This window comes from Mustela lutreola, chromosome 5 (genome assembly GCF_030435805.1).
Source record: "Mustela lutreola isolate mMusLut2 chromosome 5, mMusLut2.pri, whole genome shotgun sequence".
In the NCBI taxonomy this organism is placed as follows: Eukaryota; Metazoa; Chordata; class Mammalia; order Carnivora; family Mustelidae; genus Mustela; species Mustela lutreola.
This window is the reverse complement of record NC_081294.1, coordinates 64,587,639-64,606,732: the sequence shown is the minus strand read 5'-3', so window position 1 is coordinate 64,606,732 and position 19,094 is coordinate 64,587,639. Positions and strand designations below refer to the sequence as shown.

General features: G+C 41.9%; 1 protein-coding gene and 1 long non-coding RNA gene across 3 annotated transcripts in view; one reads left to right on the top strand and one right to left on the bottom strand.

Moving 5' to 3' along the window:
- Positions 1-14,677, bottom strand: part of SIMC1 (SUMO interacting motifs containing 1) — a 71,549-nt gene extending 56,872 nt beyond the window's left edge. The window contains exon 1 of one of the 2 annotated variants that reach the window (XM_059174354.1): positions 14,417-14,677. In XM_059174354.1, coding sequence (XP_059030337.1) covers positions 14,417-14,545 — 129 coding nt within the window. In that variant the 5' untranslated portion in view covers positions 14,546-14,677. The remainder of the gene's footprint in view (positions 1-14,416) is intronic. The other variant, XM_059174355.1, reaches the window with a different exon arrangement.
- Positions 14,678-14,780: 103 nt separating this feature from the next.
- Positions 14,781-15,950, top strand: LOC131831362 (uncharacterized). Its single transcript, XR_009353617.1, has 2 exons — positions 14,781-14,908; positions 15,776-15,950. It is a non-coding gene; the product is annotated as an uncharacterized LOC131831362 (long non-coding RNA).
- Positions 15,951-19,094: the final 3,144 nt, after the last annotated feature.

The following is a 19,094-nucleotide window of genomic DNA, read 5'->3' as shown; positions in this document are numbered from 1 at the left end:
GTTCTATCAATCTTTGGGTGGAGTATTTCAGGTTTTCTGCATAGAATATCATGTTGTCTGTGAAGAGTGAAAGTTTGACTTCTTCCTTGCCAATCTGGATGCCCCCCCCCCTTTTTAAAGATTTTATTTATTTATTTATCAGAGAGAGAGAGAGAACGCACAGGCAGGCAGAGGGACAGCAGAGGCAGAGGGAGAAGCAGGCTCCCTGCTGAGCAAGGGGCCTGATTCGGAACTTGATCCCAGGATGCTGGGATTATTACCTCAGCCGAAGGCAGCCGCTTAACCAACTGAGCCACCCAGGCGTCCCAATCTGGATGCTTTTTATTTATTTTCGTTGTCTGACTGTTGAAGCTAAGACTTCCAGTAGGCTGCTGAAAAACAGTGGTGAGACGGGACGGCTCTGTCATGTTCCTAACCTTAGGGGAAAAGCTCAGTTTTTCCCCACTTAGGATGATATCGCTGTGAGTCTTTTATATGTGGCCTTATGATGTTAAGGTATGTTCCTTCCATCCCTACTTTCTTGAGGGCTTTTACCAAGAAAGGATGTTATATTTTGGCAAATGCTTTTTCTGTATCTGAGAGGATCATATTGTTTTATCCTTTCTTTTATTAATGTGGTATATCACTTTGATTGATTTGCAGATACTGAGCCTCCCCTGTAGTCCAAGAATAAATCACACAGGATTGTGAATAATTCTTCTAATGTACATTTGGATTTGATTAGCTAGTATCTTATTGAGAATTTCTGCATTGATGTTTGTCAGGGGTATTGGTCTCTAATTCTCCTTTTTAGTAGGGCCTTTGTCTGGTTTTGGAACTATTCCTCATGGAATGAATTTGGAAGTTTTCCTTCCACTTCATTTTTTTTTTAAGATTTTATTTATTTATTTGACAGAGAGAAATCACAAGTAGGCAGAGAGGCAGGCAGAGAGAGAGGGGGAAGCAGGCCTCCCGCAGAGGAGAGAGCCTGACGTGGGGCTCAATCCCGGGACCCTGAGACCACGACCCGAGCCGAAGGCACAGGCTTAACCCACTGAGCCACTCAGGTGCCCCCCCTTCCACTTCATTTTTAGGAACAGTTTTAGAAGAATAGGTATTAATTCTTTAAATGTTTGGTAGAATACCCCTAGGAAGCTGTCTGGCCCTGGACTCTAGTTTGTTGGGTGATATTTGGTTACTGACACAATTTCTTTGCTGGTTATGGGTCTGTTCAAATTTTCTATTTTTTCCTGTTTCAGTTTAGTGGTTTATATGTTTCTAGGAATTTATCCATTTCTTCCAGATTGTCCAATTTATTGGTATAAAATTGCTCATAATATCACCTTATTATTGTTTGTATTTCTGTGGTGTTGGTTGTGATCTCTTCTTTTTCATTCATGATTTTATTTGGGTCCTTTGTGTTTTCTTTTTGATATGTCTGGCTAGGGGTTTATCAATTTTATTAATTCTTTCAAAAAACCAACTCCTAGTTTTGTTGATCTGTTCTACTGTGGTTTTTGTTTGTTTTGGGTTTCGATATCATTTATTTCTGCTCTAATCTTTATTACTTCCCTTCTTCTTCTGGTTTTAAGCTTTATTTGCTGTTTCTTTCCCAGGTCCTTTAGGTGTAAGGTTAGGCTATGTGCTGGTGACTTTTCTTGCTTCTATAGAGCTATATACTATAGCCTATAGAGCTATATACTTCCCTCTTATGACTGCCTTTGCTGCATCCCAAAGGTTTTGTACTGTTGTGTTTTCATTTTCTTCTGTTTCATGTATTTTTTAAAATTTGTCTTTTTATTTTTAAAGTTTTTTATTTATTTATTTGACAGACAGAGAATAAGCAGAGTGAGCAGCAGAGAGAGAGGGAGAAGCAGGCTCCCCTCTGAGCAGGGAGACTGATGTGGGAATCAATCCCAGGACCTCTGAATCATGACCTCAGTTAAAGGCAGATGCTTAACTGACTGAGCTGCCTAGGCATCCCTCTTTATTTATTTTAAAGATGTTCCATTTTCTCCTGGATTGCTAGTGAGAAGTTATTAGAATATCTTACTATTGTTTCCCTATAAGTCATGTGTCTTTCCTAAGTACATAAGACTAGTTCAATATCTAAAAATCAATTAAGAGTGGGAGGAGTTTAGATGGCAGATTAGTGGAAGGGACCCTGGGCTTGCCTCCTCCCTTGAACACAACTAGATTGGCTTCAACATATCTTGAACAACTGGAAATCAGTATGAGGATTAAGAGAACAATCTCTTGATTGGGAAGAGTTTTTTCTTTCCGCGTAATTCTAGATGATTAAAATGTTAGACTATTAGATTTGGCACAAATCTAATTAGTTTGATAATATCGAGGTTGGCCACAGTATAAGAAAATAGGTATTTTCATATACAGTTTGTATAAGAATATACGTTATAAACTTTTGGAAGTGTAATTTGATGGCTATATATCAATCAGTGATTTTGGTTGCAAGCATAAAACAAAACAAATCACCCTCTAATTTAACCACAAAAGGAACTTATTAGAGGATAATGGGTAGAACTTAGAATCCAGACAAGAGCCTAAAAATTAAGCTTGGAATCTACATAGCCAAAATCTGGTACTCTGAACCATGCTGCACAACTGAATACCCCATTATCACGGTCACTGGGCATAAACACCCCGGCTTGTATGGCCAGCAGCACAGTGTTGTACCCTGCCACCAGAACCTTTATAACTGCTATATGTCATTGCTGATGCCACCTACCCAAAATGGAGTGCACTGACTCTGCTTCTTCTCATCACCAATCTCTAATTTAAAATTTGGAGTAAGTATGTCTGACTGGTGTCTGAGGCTGAAGCATGAGAATGTATCTGGCATTTCAGCTTCTTTAGAAAGAAACAGACTATATCTCTAAAGGTGGGAGTTCTGCAAACATAGTTGTGGGTTCTGATATTAGAATCCCACAAAGTGGGGCGCCTGGGTGGCTCCCTTCCTCTCTCTCTCTGCCTGCCTCTCTGCCTACTTGCGATCTCTCTCTCTCTCTCTGTCAAATAAATAAATAAATAAGAATCTTAAAAAAAAAAAAAAAAAAAAAGAATCCCACAAAGAATGACACGATATCCACAAAAATGGTATACATTAAAATTATAAATACATACTACTCTTTAACTCCAAAATTCTGCTGTAAGGAACTTGTCCTACAAACATGTAGAGAGCTTATCACATCATAGTCTATAATAGCAAAAAAATTAAAATCAGTAAGAGGCTGGTCCCATAAATTATGGTATTTTTTAGAATATTAGATAACAGGAAGCTCATAAAATATTTATTAAATGAATACTATGTGTCAAGTATCATATTAAACACTAGGAATACCACTGTAAGCAAAATGGGCAGTAGTCTGAGTGAGATACTAATATTTTTTAAATTTATTTATTTATTTATTGAAGATTTTATTTATTTGTCAGAGAAAGAGAGAGAGCACAAGCAGGGGGAGCTGCAGGCAGAGGGAGAAGCAGGCTCCTGCTGAGCAGGGAGCCCAAAGCAGGACTCAATCCCAGGACCCTGGGATCATGACCTGAGTCAAAAGCAGATGTTTAATAACTGAGCCACGCAGGTGTCCCTTTTACTTTATATTTTTGAAGATTTTAATTGTTTATTTGAGAGAGACAGAAGTAAGTGCGAGCAGGGCGGAGGGGCAGAGAGAGAGAGGGATAAACGGACTTCCTCCTGAGCAGGGATCCTCATATGGGCTGGATCCCAGGAACCTGAGATCATGACGTGCGCCTAAGGCAGCCACTTAACCAACTGTGAAACCCAGGAGCACCCCCCACTTTGTAAAGATTTTATTTATTTGAGAGGGAGAGAGCACGAACGGCGGGAAGGGCAGAAGGAGAGGGACAAGTAGACTCCCTGCTCAGCAGGGAGCCCAACAGGGGGCTCTATCGTAGGACCCTGAGATCATGACCTAAGCCGAAGTTAGATGCTTAACTTACCAGGTGCTCCAATGTACTAAAACCTATGTATTTTTTAATGCCTAAAATATATTTAGACATAAAAAAATTAGTGTAACTTTATTAGGAAAAAAAGACATTTATGTATTTTTGTGTACACAGAGAGAAATTTTCTGGAACAATACACAAAAACAGTTATCTCTGGAGTAACAGTGGATGGGGGAGTTTTTTTTCTGATACCCTGAAATTTTTTTACATATATTTAAAATTTTAAAAATACCTTTTATAATTTAAAATGGGGAAATTTTATTTTTCAAATGATATGATTGAGTACCTTAAAACAAACAAAAACAAAGAGAACCTTGGCGAATATAGGGTTTCTTTCTGGAGTAAGGAAAATGTTCTAAAATTAGACAGTGGTAAGGCTTAAACAACTCAGGGAATTTTATGGGTGATTTTTATGTAAGGTATGGCATTATATCTTAATAAAGCTGTTAATGGAGAATGGGGGAAGTGATCTTCAGGCTTGTGTGGGACCTGACCCTGATTTAGGATTTGAATTAGTTTGGCATTTGATGTTTTAAATTCAAAATGTAGGTGAACTTTGCCTTTTACTCTAGACATATACATTTTTTTTGTTCAAAAAATCTTTATTAGTCTGGGGAAAAAATTAGCCTGGGATAGGTTCCATATTTATCCTTTGGCTTTCCCATTACAGAAGGTTATTTTGATATAACTGTAACAAAACTTACCAGGAGAAAAAGATTCCTCAGAAAACCAGTAATAAGAATTCTGTTTCTGGGCGCCTGGGTGGCTCAGTGGGTTGAGCTGCTGCCTTTGGCTCAGGTCATGATCTCGGGGTCCTGGGATCGAGTCCCGCATCGGGCTCTCTGCTCAGCAGGGAGCCTGCTTCCTCCTCTCTCTCTCTGCCTGCCTCTCTGCCTACTTGTAATCTCTGTCTGTCAAATAAATAAATAAAATCTTAAAAAAAAAAAAAAAAGAATTCTATTTCTCCTTGAACAGTTACTGAGCACCTACTCTGTTCAAGGCATTAAGCTACTTGCTGGGGATATGGATGTGTCCAACAGTGAACTTATTATTTAGGGGGAAGAGACTGAGAAAAAGATGACAATTTAAAAAAATATTTTCAAGTAGATGATAGAGTTTTAAAAAACAATTTTGGATTAAAAAACCCCAATGGTGGGTGCCTGGGTGGCTCAGTGGATTAAACCTCTGCCTTTGGCTTAGGTCATGATCTCAGGGTCCTGGGATCCAGTCCTGTGTTGGGCTCTCTGCTCAGCATGGAGCCTGCTCCCCCTCTCTCTCTGCCTGCCTCTCTGCCTACTTATGATCTTTCTCTGTGTGTCAAATAAATAAATAAATAAAATTAAAACAAACAAACAAACAAACCCCAATGGGTCTATTCTTAAATGACACATTTAAAGAATAGAATTATATTTTGTAATTCCCTTTTTTCAACTATCCATTTATTTCTAGCATCTCCAGAGGATGTACCTTTGGAAATCTGGTAAGAGGTTTGCAAGCTCACTCCAGGATTTTTAAGATTGAGAGTAGCCGTGGTAAACCATCTCTACCAGTTAGCACCTGGTCGCCTGCCTCAGATTCTTCATCTATCAAATAGGGGTAACAACACTATCAACCTTATGGGGCTGCAGTGAAGATTACATGAGATAATCCATGCAAAGTACTTAATTAACATGCTGCCTGGCATAAATGCCAGCTATTCTTACTATGTGAGGCTCACCGTGATTAACATGTTCAACCCTAAGAGGCAACCAGTCATTCAGAATCAAAACATTAGCTCCAGGAAAAGAAAGGCACAGGATTCAAAGAAAGTTTTACTGATTGCCAAAAAGTAAACCCCATAAAATAAAAGTTAAATCATGTTTCTAATTAGGAAGACAGTATTAAAAGGATATTAGTTCTTTCCTAGTTAACTTCTGAATCTAATGTAGTGGTTCTGAACCAGTGGCAATTTTGCCCTCCAGGAGACATTCAGCAGTGTCTGGAGACATTTTTGGTTGTCACAAGTGAGGGGAGGGAAGGGCCGCTGCTGGCTGGCATCTAGTGGGCAGAGACCAAAGATCCTACTAAACATTCCACAGTGCACAGGACAGCCTCCCACAGAAAAGAATTATCTGACCCAAAGAAACCCTGATCTAATGTAATCCTTGACAAACTGATTGTAAAATTCTTTTGGAGGACTAAATGGGCAAAATCGCCAAGAAATTTTGGGTAAAAAAAATAAGGAGAAGTAATTGCTCTATTAGATAACAAAAAATATTATCAAACTACAAAAATAAAACATTAAAATTCTGTCACTGAGAATAGACAAATCAATAAAACTTACACACACACAAAAAACCCCCCAAGAAACAGACACAAGTGTGTAAAATAATTTGGTGTTAAAAATATGTTTCAGGGGTTGCCTGGGTGGTGCAGTTGGTTGAGCCCTGAGTTGGTTTTGGCTTAGGTCAAACCCTGAGTTGGGTTGCAGGCTCAGCAGGGAGTCGACTTCAGGATTCTCTCTATCCTTCTACCCCACCCCACTTATTCCACCCCCTGCTCGCTCACATGCTCGCTCTCTCTAAAATAAATAAATAAATCATTTATAAAAAAGATTTTATTTATTTACTTGACAGAGAGAGACAGCAAGAGAGGGAACACAAGAACGAGGAGTGGGAGAGGGAGAAGCAGGCTTCCTGTTGAGGAGGGAGCCTGATTAGGGGCTCGACCCCAGGATGCTGTTACCATGACTGGAGCCGAAGGCAGGCATTTAACAACTAAGCCATCCAGGAGCCCCTAAATAAATCTTTTTAAAATATGTGTTTCAAATAAGTGGAGAAAAGATAATTATTTGAGAAATTATTCTCAGACAATTGATTAATACCATATATTATAAACTCTAACATCTAGAATGTTTCCCCCATACATCTAAAATCAGGGTACATCTAAGAGTTGCTCTCACATTTCATGTGTTAGTTTCTTTTTTCCTGAAAAGCTGTTTATCTTAAGTTGACAGCAAATCTTAGATTTGGTGCTATCTTAGAAATATGGTAATACAGTAGGTGGAAAATGGTGAGTATACTTCACACCATCTAAAACATTTCAGATGAATTAAAGACCTAAATGTTAAGAATGAGATGGTAAAGGAACAATAATAAGGAAATAAAAGGAAAGTAATCTCAAGACAACAAAGATCTCTCTAAACATAAAACAAACAGACAAAAAAAAAAAACCCATAAAAGATGCACAAATATATACATAAAAGTGTAAAACTTCATTAAGTAAAACACCACAAACTATGGATTTCTCAATTTAGTGTAATCCCAATTTTAGAAGTAGAAATTGTTTGGAAGTTGACAAAAGGACTTTAAAGTTATCTGACAGAGTAAATATATAAAAACTAGTCAAAAAAATTCTAAAAAGAACAATGAAGAGTTTTTTCTATTTATTATTATTATTATTACTATTAACCCTGAGATCAAGAGTCATGTGCTCTGTTCACTGAGCTAGCCAGGTTTTCTAAGCCCCTCTTCTGCTTATTATTAAAGTAGCACTGGGGCACCTGGGTGGCTCAGTTGTTAAATGTCTGTCTTCAGCTCAGGTCATGATCCCAGGATCCTGGGATGGAGCCTCACATCGAGCCCCACATTGGGCTCTCTGCTCAGCAGGAAGCCTGCTTCTCCCTCTAACACTCCCCCTGCTTATATTCCTCTCCCTCTGCCAAATAAATAAATAAATAAATAAATAATATTTTAAAAATAAAGTAGCATGTACCAAGGCCAGAAGAGAAGGTCCAAAAATAGATATAAAATATATAAAAATTTACCATTTGATAAAGGTAATATTTCGAACCACTGAGTAGACAGAGTAAAAAATCCAATAAACAATGTTGGGACAAATAGCTAACCATTTGAAAAGAAAACTATTAGATTACTGTTCTCTCTCTTTTTTGAAACTAATTCTAGGTGGATTAATAAATTAAATGTAAAAATACCTTTATAATCTTAAGAAAAAAGCCTTTTGAAGGAAAAAAGTGATAAGACTGACTACATAAGAACTTAAAACTTCTATAAAGGGATGCCTAGGTGTGGCTCTGTTGGTTAAGCATCTGCCTTTTGCTCAGGTCATGATCCCAGGGTCCTCGGATCTAGTCGAGTATTGGGCTCCTTGCTCAGCAGGGAGCCTGCTTCTCCCTCTGCCTACCACTCTCCCTGCTTGTGCTCTCTCTCCCTGATGAATAAATAAAGCCTTAAAAAATATATAACTTCTGTGAAGAACCAAAAAGAAGTCAAAAGTCGGGCGGGGGGAAGCAATGTGTATGACACAGGGAGCTGTATTATTTTCCTAGCACAAATTACTGCAAACTAGCTTAAAACAGAAATTTTTCCTCTCACAGTTCTGGAGGCTTAAAAGTAAAAATCAAGCTGTATGCAATACCACACTCCCTCGAAGTTGCTAGGGGAGAATCTGTTCCAAGCCTTTCTCTTGGCTTCCGGTGCCACCAGCAATCCTTGGCATCCCTTCATTTGCAGTTGCAACTCCCATCTTTGTTTTCACCGTCACATGGTGTTCTTCCCCTGTCTTCATGTCTTCTCATAAGGGCAGCAGTCATATTGGATTAAGGGCCCACCCTACACTGTATGATCTCATCTTGAATTATAACATCTACAACTACCCCATTTCCAAATAAGGTTACATTTCTGTAGTGGTGGTTAGAACTTCAACATTATCTTTTTGGAGGACCCAAGTTAACCCATAAAAAGTCTTTAATATGTAAGGAAAATGTACAAATAACACCCCAAAAAGAGAGCAGGTAATTTTCACACGCACACACCATCTCCACCGCCATGTGTGTATGTATGTGTATGCATATATCTATATCTATATATCTATATATATATATATATCAATATATATATATCTATATCTCCAACATGTCTGCTGGCGATAGAGCTTTGCAGCTCTACTATGTGCAGAGCACACACTCTGATCTCCAACCTCACTAGCTGCTCCTCCTTCCCTTGCCTTTACCTGAGGCAGACACTGTGGTGTGTCCTACCACTGGGTCCAGATGTTCTTCCTCTTGTAGATTCTTAGCCTAGGTGATCTCACCCAGATCAATGATTTTATTACAGTCTATGTGCCAATGACACCAAATTGTGTCCCACGTCAGAACTTCTCCCCTGGTCTCCAAACTCAATAATATACCTTTCATCTCCAGCTGGCTATTCCATAAGCATCTTAACTTTTAACACTTTCAAACCAGAACTCTTGAATCTTTCTTCCAATCCTGTTCCTCCTCAAGTCTTCCTTCATTTCTGTTAATGACAACAACATGCATCCAGTGGTTCAGGTCAAAACCAGGGTATCATTCTTGATTCCTCCCTTTCTTTCACTATCTCCATCCAAGTTCTCAGGACTTGATTTTACTTCCTAAATATCTACTAAATACTTCCAGTAACCCAGCCCACTCTATTCCAAGCTACAATTATTTTTGGTATGGACTATTACAGCAACCTCTAAAAATGATTTCACTGATTCCACCTTGGTCCTCTTACAGGAACATGATTATACTTCTGGTTTGTTTGGGGAAGTTCCAGTTTTTACCTGTTGCTTGACCTTCCCTCCAGTCAGCACCCGCTTCATTTTCAAAATGATTCCCATTTTATGATCACCTTGCCTTAGAGTCCTATCTTCTCACAGTAGCTAAAGTCACCTTTTAAAAATATGAATCAGATCATGTCATTCCAGTGCCTTGAAACCCTTCAAAGATTTCTTATTATATAAGGATAAAATCTGAACTCCTTATTATGGTCTACATGACCCCAAATGACCTAGTCCACCTATTTCTCATCTCTTAGGACTCTGTTGTGCAACCATTCAAGCCCCACTGGTCTTTTGATTCCTATAACTGGTCATGTCATTTCTACTTCTAAGTCTTTGCTTTAGCTGCACCCTTTCCTGCTACCTTATTCCCTTAGAACTTCCCATAACAAATCTGTTCTGTCATTTTGTTCTCAGATCAAATATTAACTCTTCAGAGAGAGGTCTTCTTTGAAAACACATCAAAACGTTCCCAACCCCACCCAAGTTACTATTACATTGTTCACTATTTAACAGTTGTTTATTATTTATATTTCCCCACTAGAATGTAGGTCCCTTGTTATCTTGTTTACCTCTGGTCCCCGGGGTCAGAGCATGTGCTCAATAAGTATTTACTGAAAGAATGACTTACATCCAAAGAAAAAAATTAAAACCATAACAGCTCAAAGAATTTGGCTATCATATCAGCAAGAACAAAAATGAACAATTAAAACAATTAAAAGAACAAAAATGCCTATTTTCCTTTCTAATGCTTTGCATATTGTCTGAAATTACATTTATGTGATTATTTATTGTTTGACTTCCCCTCACTAAAATAGAACCTCCACAAAGCCAGGGACTTGGTTTTATTCACATCTGTATTCTTAGCACCTACAAGTGCCTGGCATATAATAAATGTTCAGTAAATATTTACCCCCAAAATTGACAATATCTGGGGTGACTAGATAGTAGAGAAAAGGGTATGGTGAGAATATAATTGGTGCATAATTTCTGTAGGAAATTTGGCAATGTGTATCAAAAGCTCTCAAAGGGGGCATACCTCTTGACTTCACACTTTCACTTCTAAGAGGAACTTATCCTAAACAAGCAAATGAACAAGGGTACAAAGATTACTTATGAGGGACTTTATACTGTATTAGGACACAGAAAATTTAGAATGTCAGCATGATATCCTTTTTTTTTTTTTTTAGCATGATATCCTTTAATAGGAGGTTATAAATATGATTATAAATCTGTACAATGAAATACATTAACAATATTTCAGAGGAGGGGCACCTGGATGGCTCAGGTCATGATCTCAGGGTCCTGGGATCAAGCCCCTGTTGGGCTCCCTGCTCAGCAGGGAGACTACTCGCCCCTCTGCTCCTCCCCCTGCTCATGTTCTCTTTCTCTCTCAAATAAATAAATCTTCATAAAAAAGTTCCTCCATGTTAAAAAAAAATATTGGGGAGGCACATATGTATTGGTGCAGCAAGAGATAAAAAGTATATTAAAAGGCAAGCTGGGGCGCCTGGGTGGCTCAGTGGGTTAAGCCGCTGCCTTCAGCTCAGGTCATGATCTCAGGTCCTGGGATTGAGTCCTGCATCGGGCTCTCTGCTCAGCAGGGAGCCTGCTTCCTCCTCTCTCTCTCTGCCTGCCTCTCTGCCTACTTGTGATCTCTGTCAAATTTAAAAAAAAAAAATCTTAGAAAAAAAAAAAAGGGCAAGCTGAACAACCCCACGTGTAGGGGCACCAGGGTCGCTCAGTTGGATAAGCATCCATCTCTTGGTTTTGGCTCAGGTCATGGTCTCAGGGTCCTGAGATGGAGCCCTGTGTTGGGCTTCTCGTTCAAAGTGGAGTCTGCTTGCAATGCTCTCCCTCTCCCTCTTCTCCTTCCCCTGCTCTCTCCTTCTCTGTAAAACTTTGTAAATAAAATCTTAAAAGAAAACCCCACATGTAGAGCAAAATTTCATTTTTGCAAAAACAATGTATGGGGAAGACACATGGCATTATGTATGAATGTACACAGGCATTTACAGGTAAGTTTGGACAGACAGACTTCAAAATGTCAACCCTGGTGATCTTTGGATGGTGAGAATAATGGCAATTTTAATTTTCTTCTACATACATTCCTAAACTTTTCATAATTAGGTCAACAAAAATTACCTATGTTCTGGTTTTTAGATGGGAAACAAAAAGCAATTAAGTATTATGGAAAACACAGACACACTTCATAAACTTAATGAAGACTAGAGCCCAGGTTTAGAACCATGGGTTCAGAAATGTTAACTACAGTACTGGAGATGATTTTCTGATTTCCTGAGTTCAAGCAAGTTGTTTTCTCAGTCAATATTTGTAAAAAAGATAAATAAAACTTGTTTATTTCATTGCCTGTCAAGCTTGAGAAGGTCAGGCTTGATTGAGAAATAACACAAAGTGTAGCAAAAGCTACCACTGATAACTAGGCATTTTCCTTGTATTGCCTCATTGAAAACCTTCTAATGGTCCTGCCAGGTATCAACATTCTCAAATGCAAAAGCTGAGAGAGGTGACAGAAATTGTCGAAGTTCTCCCAGCTGCTATATGGAAGATCTTGATTTGAAGAGGTCTCTCTGGGGGCACCTGGGTGGCTCAGTCGTTAAGGGTCTGCCTTCAGCTCAGGTCATGATCCCAGGGAAACCTGCTCCTCCCTCTCCCACTCCCCCTGCTTATATTTATTCTCTTTCTCGCTGTCTGTCAAATAAATAAATAAAATCTTTAAAAAGAAGAAGAAGAGGTCTATCTGACCTGAAGGCCTTCAGGGAAAGTTAGAAAAAGGAGCTTTAGGCTTTAACCTTGCAAGTCTCTTAATGCCTCTGATTGCTTACATGACTATCCCACTGCTCTATTTAATTTGCAAGAACAATAAAATGAGAACGAGCCTGGTGTTTTTAAGAAAATTGGAGTAAAAATATGGAGAAGCAAGATTTACAGTGGGTACTATTCAAAAGGCTCAAGGTCAAAATGCTTGGTTGGGTAGTTACAGGGGAGGGGAGCAGTTTGAGAGTGTACCCGTGTATGTGTGTATGAAGGGCCACAAGAGACACCACAGAATGGGATAAGGATGACATCTATGCACTTGAAGGGAGATGGGCCATGATGAGGGAAGCTGGACAGTACCTGGGAAGAAAAGGAGCTGGTAGACTGACAAAGTGTAAAGGGGGATAGAGAGAAGGAGCAATAGGAAAGAGGAAGAACTAGGAGGAAAGGCAGTTACAAGTTATTCTGTAGTATTTTTTCCCTCCACCGTTTTTTCTCCCTTTAGTCTCTTCCTTGCTGATCTCAGTCACAATTCAGCCCTCAGTGCTCTTTTCTATCTGGATGATTACCAAATCTCTCCAGTCCTGACCTTCCTCGAGAGTTCCAGAGTCCCCTCCTCTGAGGTCCAAAATGAATGCAGCATCCCTTTTACGTCAAGCCTGCTCCAACCCTTGTACTTGCTCTCACTTAATCAAACATGTTCTCTCTCTTCTCTTCCTTCAACCATTCTTTCATCCAACAAACATTTACTGTGGCTCTATTATGTCCTACACACCGCCATTAACTTACCAAGTGGGCTCACTTCTACTTTGAAAATCTTGTCTGTCCATCTCATCTAAATTCTTACCTGAGATTTACTGAGAAATCCTTCATGCTTCAGCCATGGCTACACAGGACTCTAAGATAATTGGTTTTGCATGCCCTCCATTTTGTAATGACCACCTAGTGCGAATAGCATTATACCTGAGACACAGAAGGGGCTCGCAGTGGAGACTTACGGACTGCAAACTAGTTGGGATTGGAGGAGAAGCTAGGAGATTTGGCTTGAAGGAGTATTTGCATACGAAGAAAGATGTCTTCCTTAAAGTCTTGGTTACAGATCTGTACAAATAACAGCAGCGTCAGAATTCTTTTATTTCTGGGGTGTGGCCATAGGAGGCTGGGAAGACCGCTTAAATCTGAGGTTGAGAGTCTTCTGATAGAGAGAAAGCCTGTCCACCTCCCATCCCTTGAAGACTCAATAGTCACTTGTTGAATCTATCACCTTCCATGAGAGGGACCACGGATGTTGTGTTCTCCTTTGTATCCCCGGCGCCTAGCACATGGAGCCCACATTAGGGGTTCAGTAAATATCTGTGGAGGATTCGAGAAAGGCAGGGACCATAGATATTTCATTCATCGTCTCAGGAAGAAGGACAAAGACTAAGGGGCTCGAGGTGAAACAGTGCAAGGTATTTCCCTCCCTATTCCTTTAGAGGTTGGTAAATGTTTGCTAAGCGAAATAAATCGCCCTCTTGCACAGCTCCAAAATCGGGCCCCTCGCTCGGCTGCCAGGCCCTGGAGCCCGGCCACCATCTGGCTCAGGCTCAGGCCCGCGCTTCCCTCTCTCCCAGCCCAGGCTCCTGTTACCTCCCTGCACACATCTGTACTCACAACAGGCCCAACAATTACACGCTCCCGCGGCCCTGCCTCGAGATCCGGGACAGCCCCCAGGACCGCGTCCCCTCAGCTCCCCGCCCCCAACCCTGTGTCCGGGGGAGCCCGCGGCCCGGCCTGAGGCCGCCTCTTGCAGCGGGTTCCCGCACCCTCAGCCGCAGGCACACCAGACGCCGTCCATGTGCTCGGCCGCCGTCGCCAGCCCCGGCCCGCTGTGGCTGGAGCGGGGAGCCCGGGAGGCCCGGCGGCCGCGGCCCTGGCCCGCCGCGCTGCTCCGGGCGGGAGAGGCCGGCGGGCGGGGAGGCGGGAAGCGGCTGCAGCTGTGAGGCACCAAGGGGCGGGAGGCGGGGGCGCAGGGGACAACGGGCCAAGCCGGGGTTGGGAGGCGGCACCCCCGCCGCGGTGGGGCTTGGCGAGCGGCGGCTCGCTCACTCACCACAGTCCGGCGGGGCAGCGCGCCGGGGGTCCGGGACAGGGCCCGGCGGAGCCTCCGTGCCCTGCCCGAGCGGGCCCCCCCGGAACTCTCGGAGCCGCTGTCGTCCGAGATCACGATGAAGTCCTCCATGGCTACGGGCCCTAGCCGAGGCAGCGCGCGGGCCGCTGGCGACCGGGGTGGCGGCGGCAGCGTCGGCGACTTCGGCTCCCGCTGCTGAGGCGGCGGCGGCAGCGGCGGCGGCGGCGGCGGCGACAACCGGAGCCATCACCCCGCCGGCCCCGCCCCTTCCCGCTCCGAGCCCCGCCCCCGCCGGCCGGCCCCGCCCCTCCTGAGCCTGCCCCCACTCCGTCCCCAACCCCCGCGGCAGGCGGCTGGCGGCCGGGTCAAGGAGGCGGGCGCAGGTCTCGTCGGGGGCACTCGCCCTCCCTTCCCGGGGAGTAAAAAAAGAGAGAGAGAAAATCAAGTCGCAGCCAGCTTGGGCCAGTGTTGCGGGTATGCCTGCGTGACGCTAAGGCTGCGAGGGCTTCCCCACCTGTTTCCAACCGACCCAAGTGTGAAGTGAGGTGTGAACAGGCCTCTGACTGAGCCCGCGTCCCAGGGGTGGGACTTGGCCTCCGGACTGACTGACTGAGGGTTGATGGCCTGGCTTGTGGCCAGGTGGGGCACAGAGGCCCCACTTCCTTATGCACATGTGCAGTTGGTCTGTAGGATAAATTCCTAGAGTGGAATTAGAATTAGTGGGTCAAAGGTGATGTTTCTGCTGTTTGGATAAATGATGCCAAATTACTCCTAAGTTGTACCAATTGGCAGTTTCACCAACAATCTGTGTCACTCAGGAATTTACACTGTAAGATCTAGACACTTGTACAGTTGGTAGCAGGGTCAGAAACTTGAAAAAAGGCACAAAGGGAAGCCATGAGGTGGCACACATCTGGAATAATAAGGTGTTAAGAATGAGCAAAGCTATAAAGATAAAAAGAAGGATATACCCCATAGAGGGTGAAGTGGTAGGTAGTTGGCTAGTTGTAGGTTACCAAAATTAAAATCAAGATAGGATCTGTGTTACAAGAAATGTGGGGTATTGACAAAAATCCTGTGGCTCATGCACCAGCAACTTGATAATATGTGTTGACAGATTCAATGGGAAATTGTATTTACCTGAAGAGGGTTTGGTTCTCCAAGGAATGCTTGTCATGTGCTACCTAAGCAGTGTCTAGGGCAGTGATTCTCAAACTTTAGAGAGCATCACAATCACGAAGGAGACTTGCTCAAACACCAATTGCTAGGCCTCACTCCAGAGTTTCTAAATCTGGGGTAGGAGGTATGAGGCTCTGAATTTGTGTTTCTGAAATTTCCCAGGTAACACTGATGCTGCTGTTCTGGGGACCATGCACTGAAAATCACAGCTTTGATGGGTGAGGAGTCCACGGCCAATGGATTTCAAGTTCTGGTCAAATGACTGAAATCATCCCTTTTGTGAAGGGCTTCATTAAATTGTCTTCACCAAATGCCATTAGACATTTGGTTTATTTAACTCCCTGTTTCTTTTTTCTTCTTCAAAGTTTTATTTATTAGAAAGAAAGAGAGTGAGAGAGAGTATGAGAGGGGAGAGGGTCAGAGGGAGAAGACTACTCCCTGCAGAGCCCGAAGCCGGATACATCCTCGATCCTTGGACTCCGGGATCATGACCTGAGCAGAAGGCAGACACTTTACGGACTGAGCCACCCAGGTACCCTTAACTCCCTTTTTTTTGAAACACTGTCTGTGACTCTGCATCTCTCTTACCACTTCTTTTTAGTCTCCTTAGATGACTCCTGCTCCACTACTCACTCCTTAAATCTTGATGTTCCTCAGAGGTCTGACATAGGCCACCCGCACACACCTTGCCCTACGCAATGTCAGCTATTCTTGGGGCTTTAAATGATAATTTTCATGCCGATGACTCCCTAGGTTTATCTCAGGCCTGTTCTCAAAGCTCTAGATGAATATATCCAAATGTGTATCAAATCTCACAGGCAACTCAAATTGACAACCAAACCCCTGTCCCCTCAAAAAAACCTGCTTCTTCTTCTTTGTTCCCCATCTCATTGCATGATGGTACCACCAGCCCGCAAATGCTCAAGTGAGAAATCTGAGCATTATGCTTGACTTCTACTTCTTTCTCACCAACAAGTCCTGTCTCTTTTTATCTCCTAAATATTTTTTGCACCCCTTCACTTCTTTTGGCCTCTACTCTTAGGACTTTCGGCAAACTAAGAGATCAACTCTGGCCCAGTCTACTATAGCAGCCTCATATCTTGTCTTCCTGAATCTATTCTTGCTCTCTTTCATTCCTTTTTCCACATTCAGCCAAAGTGATTTTTTTAAAAGATTTTATTTATTTATTTGAGAGAGAGACAGTGAGAGAGAGCATGAGCGAGGAGAAGGTCAGAGGGAGAAGCAGACTCCCCATGGAGCTGGAAGCCTGATGCGGGACTTGATTCCAGGACTCCAGGATCATGACCTGAACTGAAGGCAATCGTCCAACCAACTGAGCCACCCAGGCGCCCCAGCCAAAGTGATTTTTTAAAAAAGATTTTATTTATTTATTTGACAGAGAGAGATCATAAGTAGGCAGAGAGGCAGGCAGAGGGGGGCGAGAAGCAGGCTCCCTGCCGAGCAGAGAGCCCGATACAGGGCTCCATCGCAGGACCCTGGGATCATGACCAGAGCCAAAAGCAGAGGCTTTATCCACTGAGCCACCCAGGCGACCCAGCCAAAATGATCTTTAAGAGAGTATGTAATCAAACCGCCTTTAGTGGGTTCCTAATAACACTATGTCTAGCTGTAAGTCTTAGTTGGCTTAGGCTGCCATAACAAAATGACATGGTCTGGGTTAACTGAACAAGAGGAGCTTATTTTCTCACAGTTGTGGAGGCTGGGAAGTCCAAGATCAAGGTGCTGGCTGGTTTGGTTCCTCTCTCTTTGGATTGCAGATTTCTTGTTATATCCTCACATGGTCTTTCCCCAGTGGGTGCATACAGGGAGAAAGAGAGGGAAAAAGAGGGGAGAGAGGGAAGAAGGGAGAGAGAAAGGGGGAGGGAGAGAAATCTCTTCTTTATAAAGCCACTAAACCCAGCATGAGGGCCCCATCTCCATGTCTAATCTAACCTTAATTATCTCTCAAAGATCCCATCTCCAAAAACCATCACATTGGGGGTTAGAGTTTTAGCATATGAATTTTAGGGGAACACAAACAATACTATAAACTTTTAAAAAGAAAAATAATATATATATATATATATTTGTAAGTTATGTGTTATATTTATACATAGTAAATATATTATTTCACTGTAAGTAAATTTTACCTGAAAAAAAAGAGACATGGAAAAAATTTTGAACTCTACGATATATATGCTATAGTGAAGGGATGAAGTATACTGATGTCTGCAAGTTACTTTGAAATGCATCTAAAATAAGATAGGTGAATGTGTAGATGGTTAAATATGGATAAAGCAAATATAATAAAATGTTAACATTGTCAAATCTTCATGGTAGTTATATAGATGTTTATTTTAACTTTTATGTAAATTTGTATGTTTTTGTATTATGTTGAGAAAAAAATCTAAAATTAAGAACGTGAGTTGTGATTTTCCCACAATTTAAAAACTTTTTCTAAAATGGTGAGAGAAGGGATATCTGGGCGGCTGTTTTGGTTAAGTGTCTGCCTTTGGCTCAGGTCGTGATCCAGGATTCTAGGATCAAGTGCCACGTCAGGCTCCCTGCATAGAGGGGAGCTTGTTTCTCCCTCTCCCTCTGTTGCTCCTCCTGCTTGTGTTCCCTCTCTCTCTCTCTCTATGTCAAATAAATAAATGAAATATATTTTTTTAAAAAAAGTAGAGAGAAGGGGCACCTGGGTGGCTCAGTGGGTTAAGCCACTGCCTTCGGCTCAGGTCATGATCTCGCGTCCCTGGATCGAGTCCCGCATCGGGCTCTCTGCTCAGCAGGGAGCCTGCTTCCTCCTCTCTCTCTCTGCCTGCCTCTCTGCCTACTTGTGATCTCTCTCTGTCAAATAAATAAATTAAAAAAAAAAAAAAAGGAGAGAGAAGATTATAGTGAACCCTCTGTGTCCAACATCCAGCTTCAAGAATGTACAATCTTATTCCACTTATATTCTCACCCACTCTCTCATCCCCACCTTCCTGAATTATTTTAAAGTAAATGCAAGACATCACACGGTTTATTCTAGAGACATTTCAGTTTCTAGCTTTAAAAGATAAGGAATCTTCATTTAACAATTTGTCGAGCACATATGCTGTACTCAAGGGATACAGTGGTGAACAAGGTAGACGTGGTCTCTGATTTATGGTGATTATAGTTTATAAGGGAGACAAACAGTAAACTAGTAAACTGATAATAAACTAGTAAACTAATAAAATATGACAATAACCGCTTTGAAATATCTTAACTTGTGAGATATAAATATGAACGATTTTATTGTTTCTCCAATAACCATTACCACTGTCCCTAGAAATCCTCTTGCTCTCTGACAGTGAATTCCCCTAAGAATATCCTACTCTGGGGGCACCTGGGTGGCTCAGTGGGTTAAGTGCCCAACTCTTGATTTTTTAAAATTTTTTAAAAGATTTTATTTATTTATTTATTTGACAGACAGAGATCACAAGTAGGCAGAGAAGCA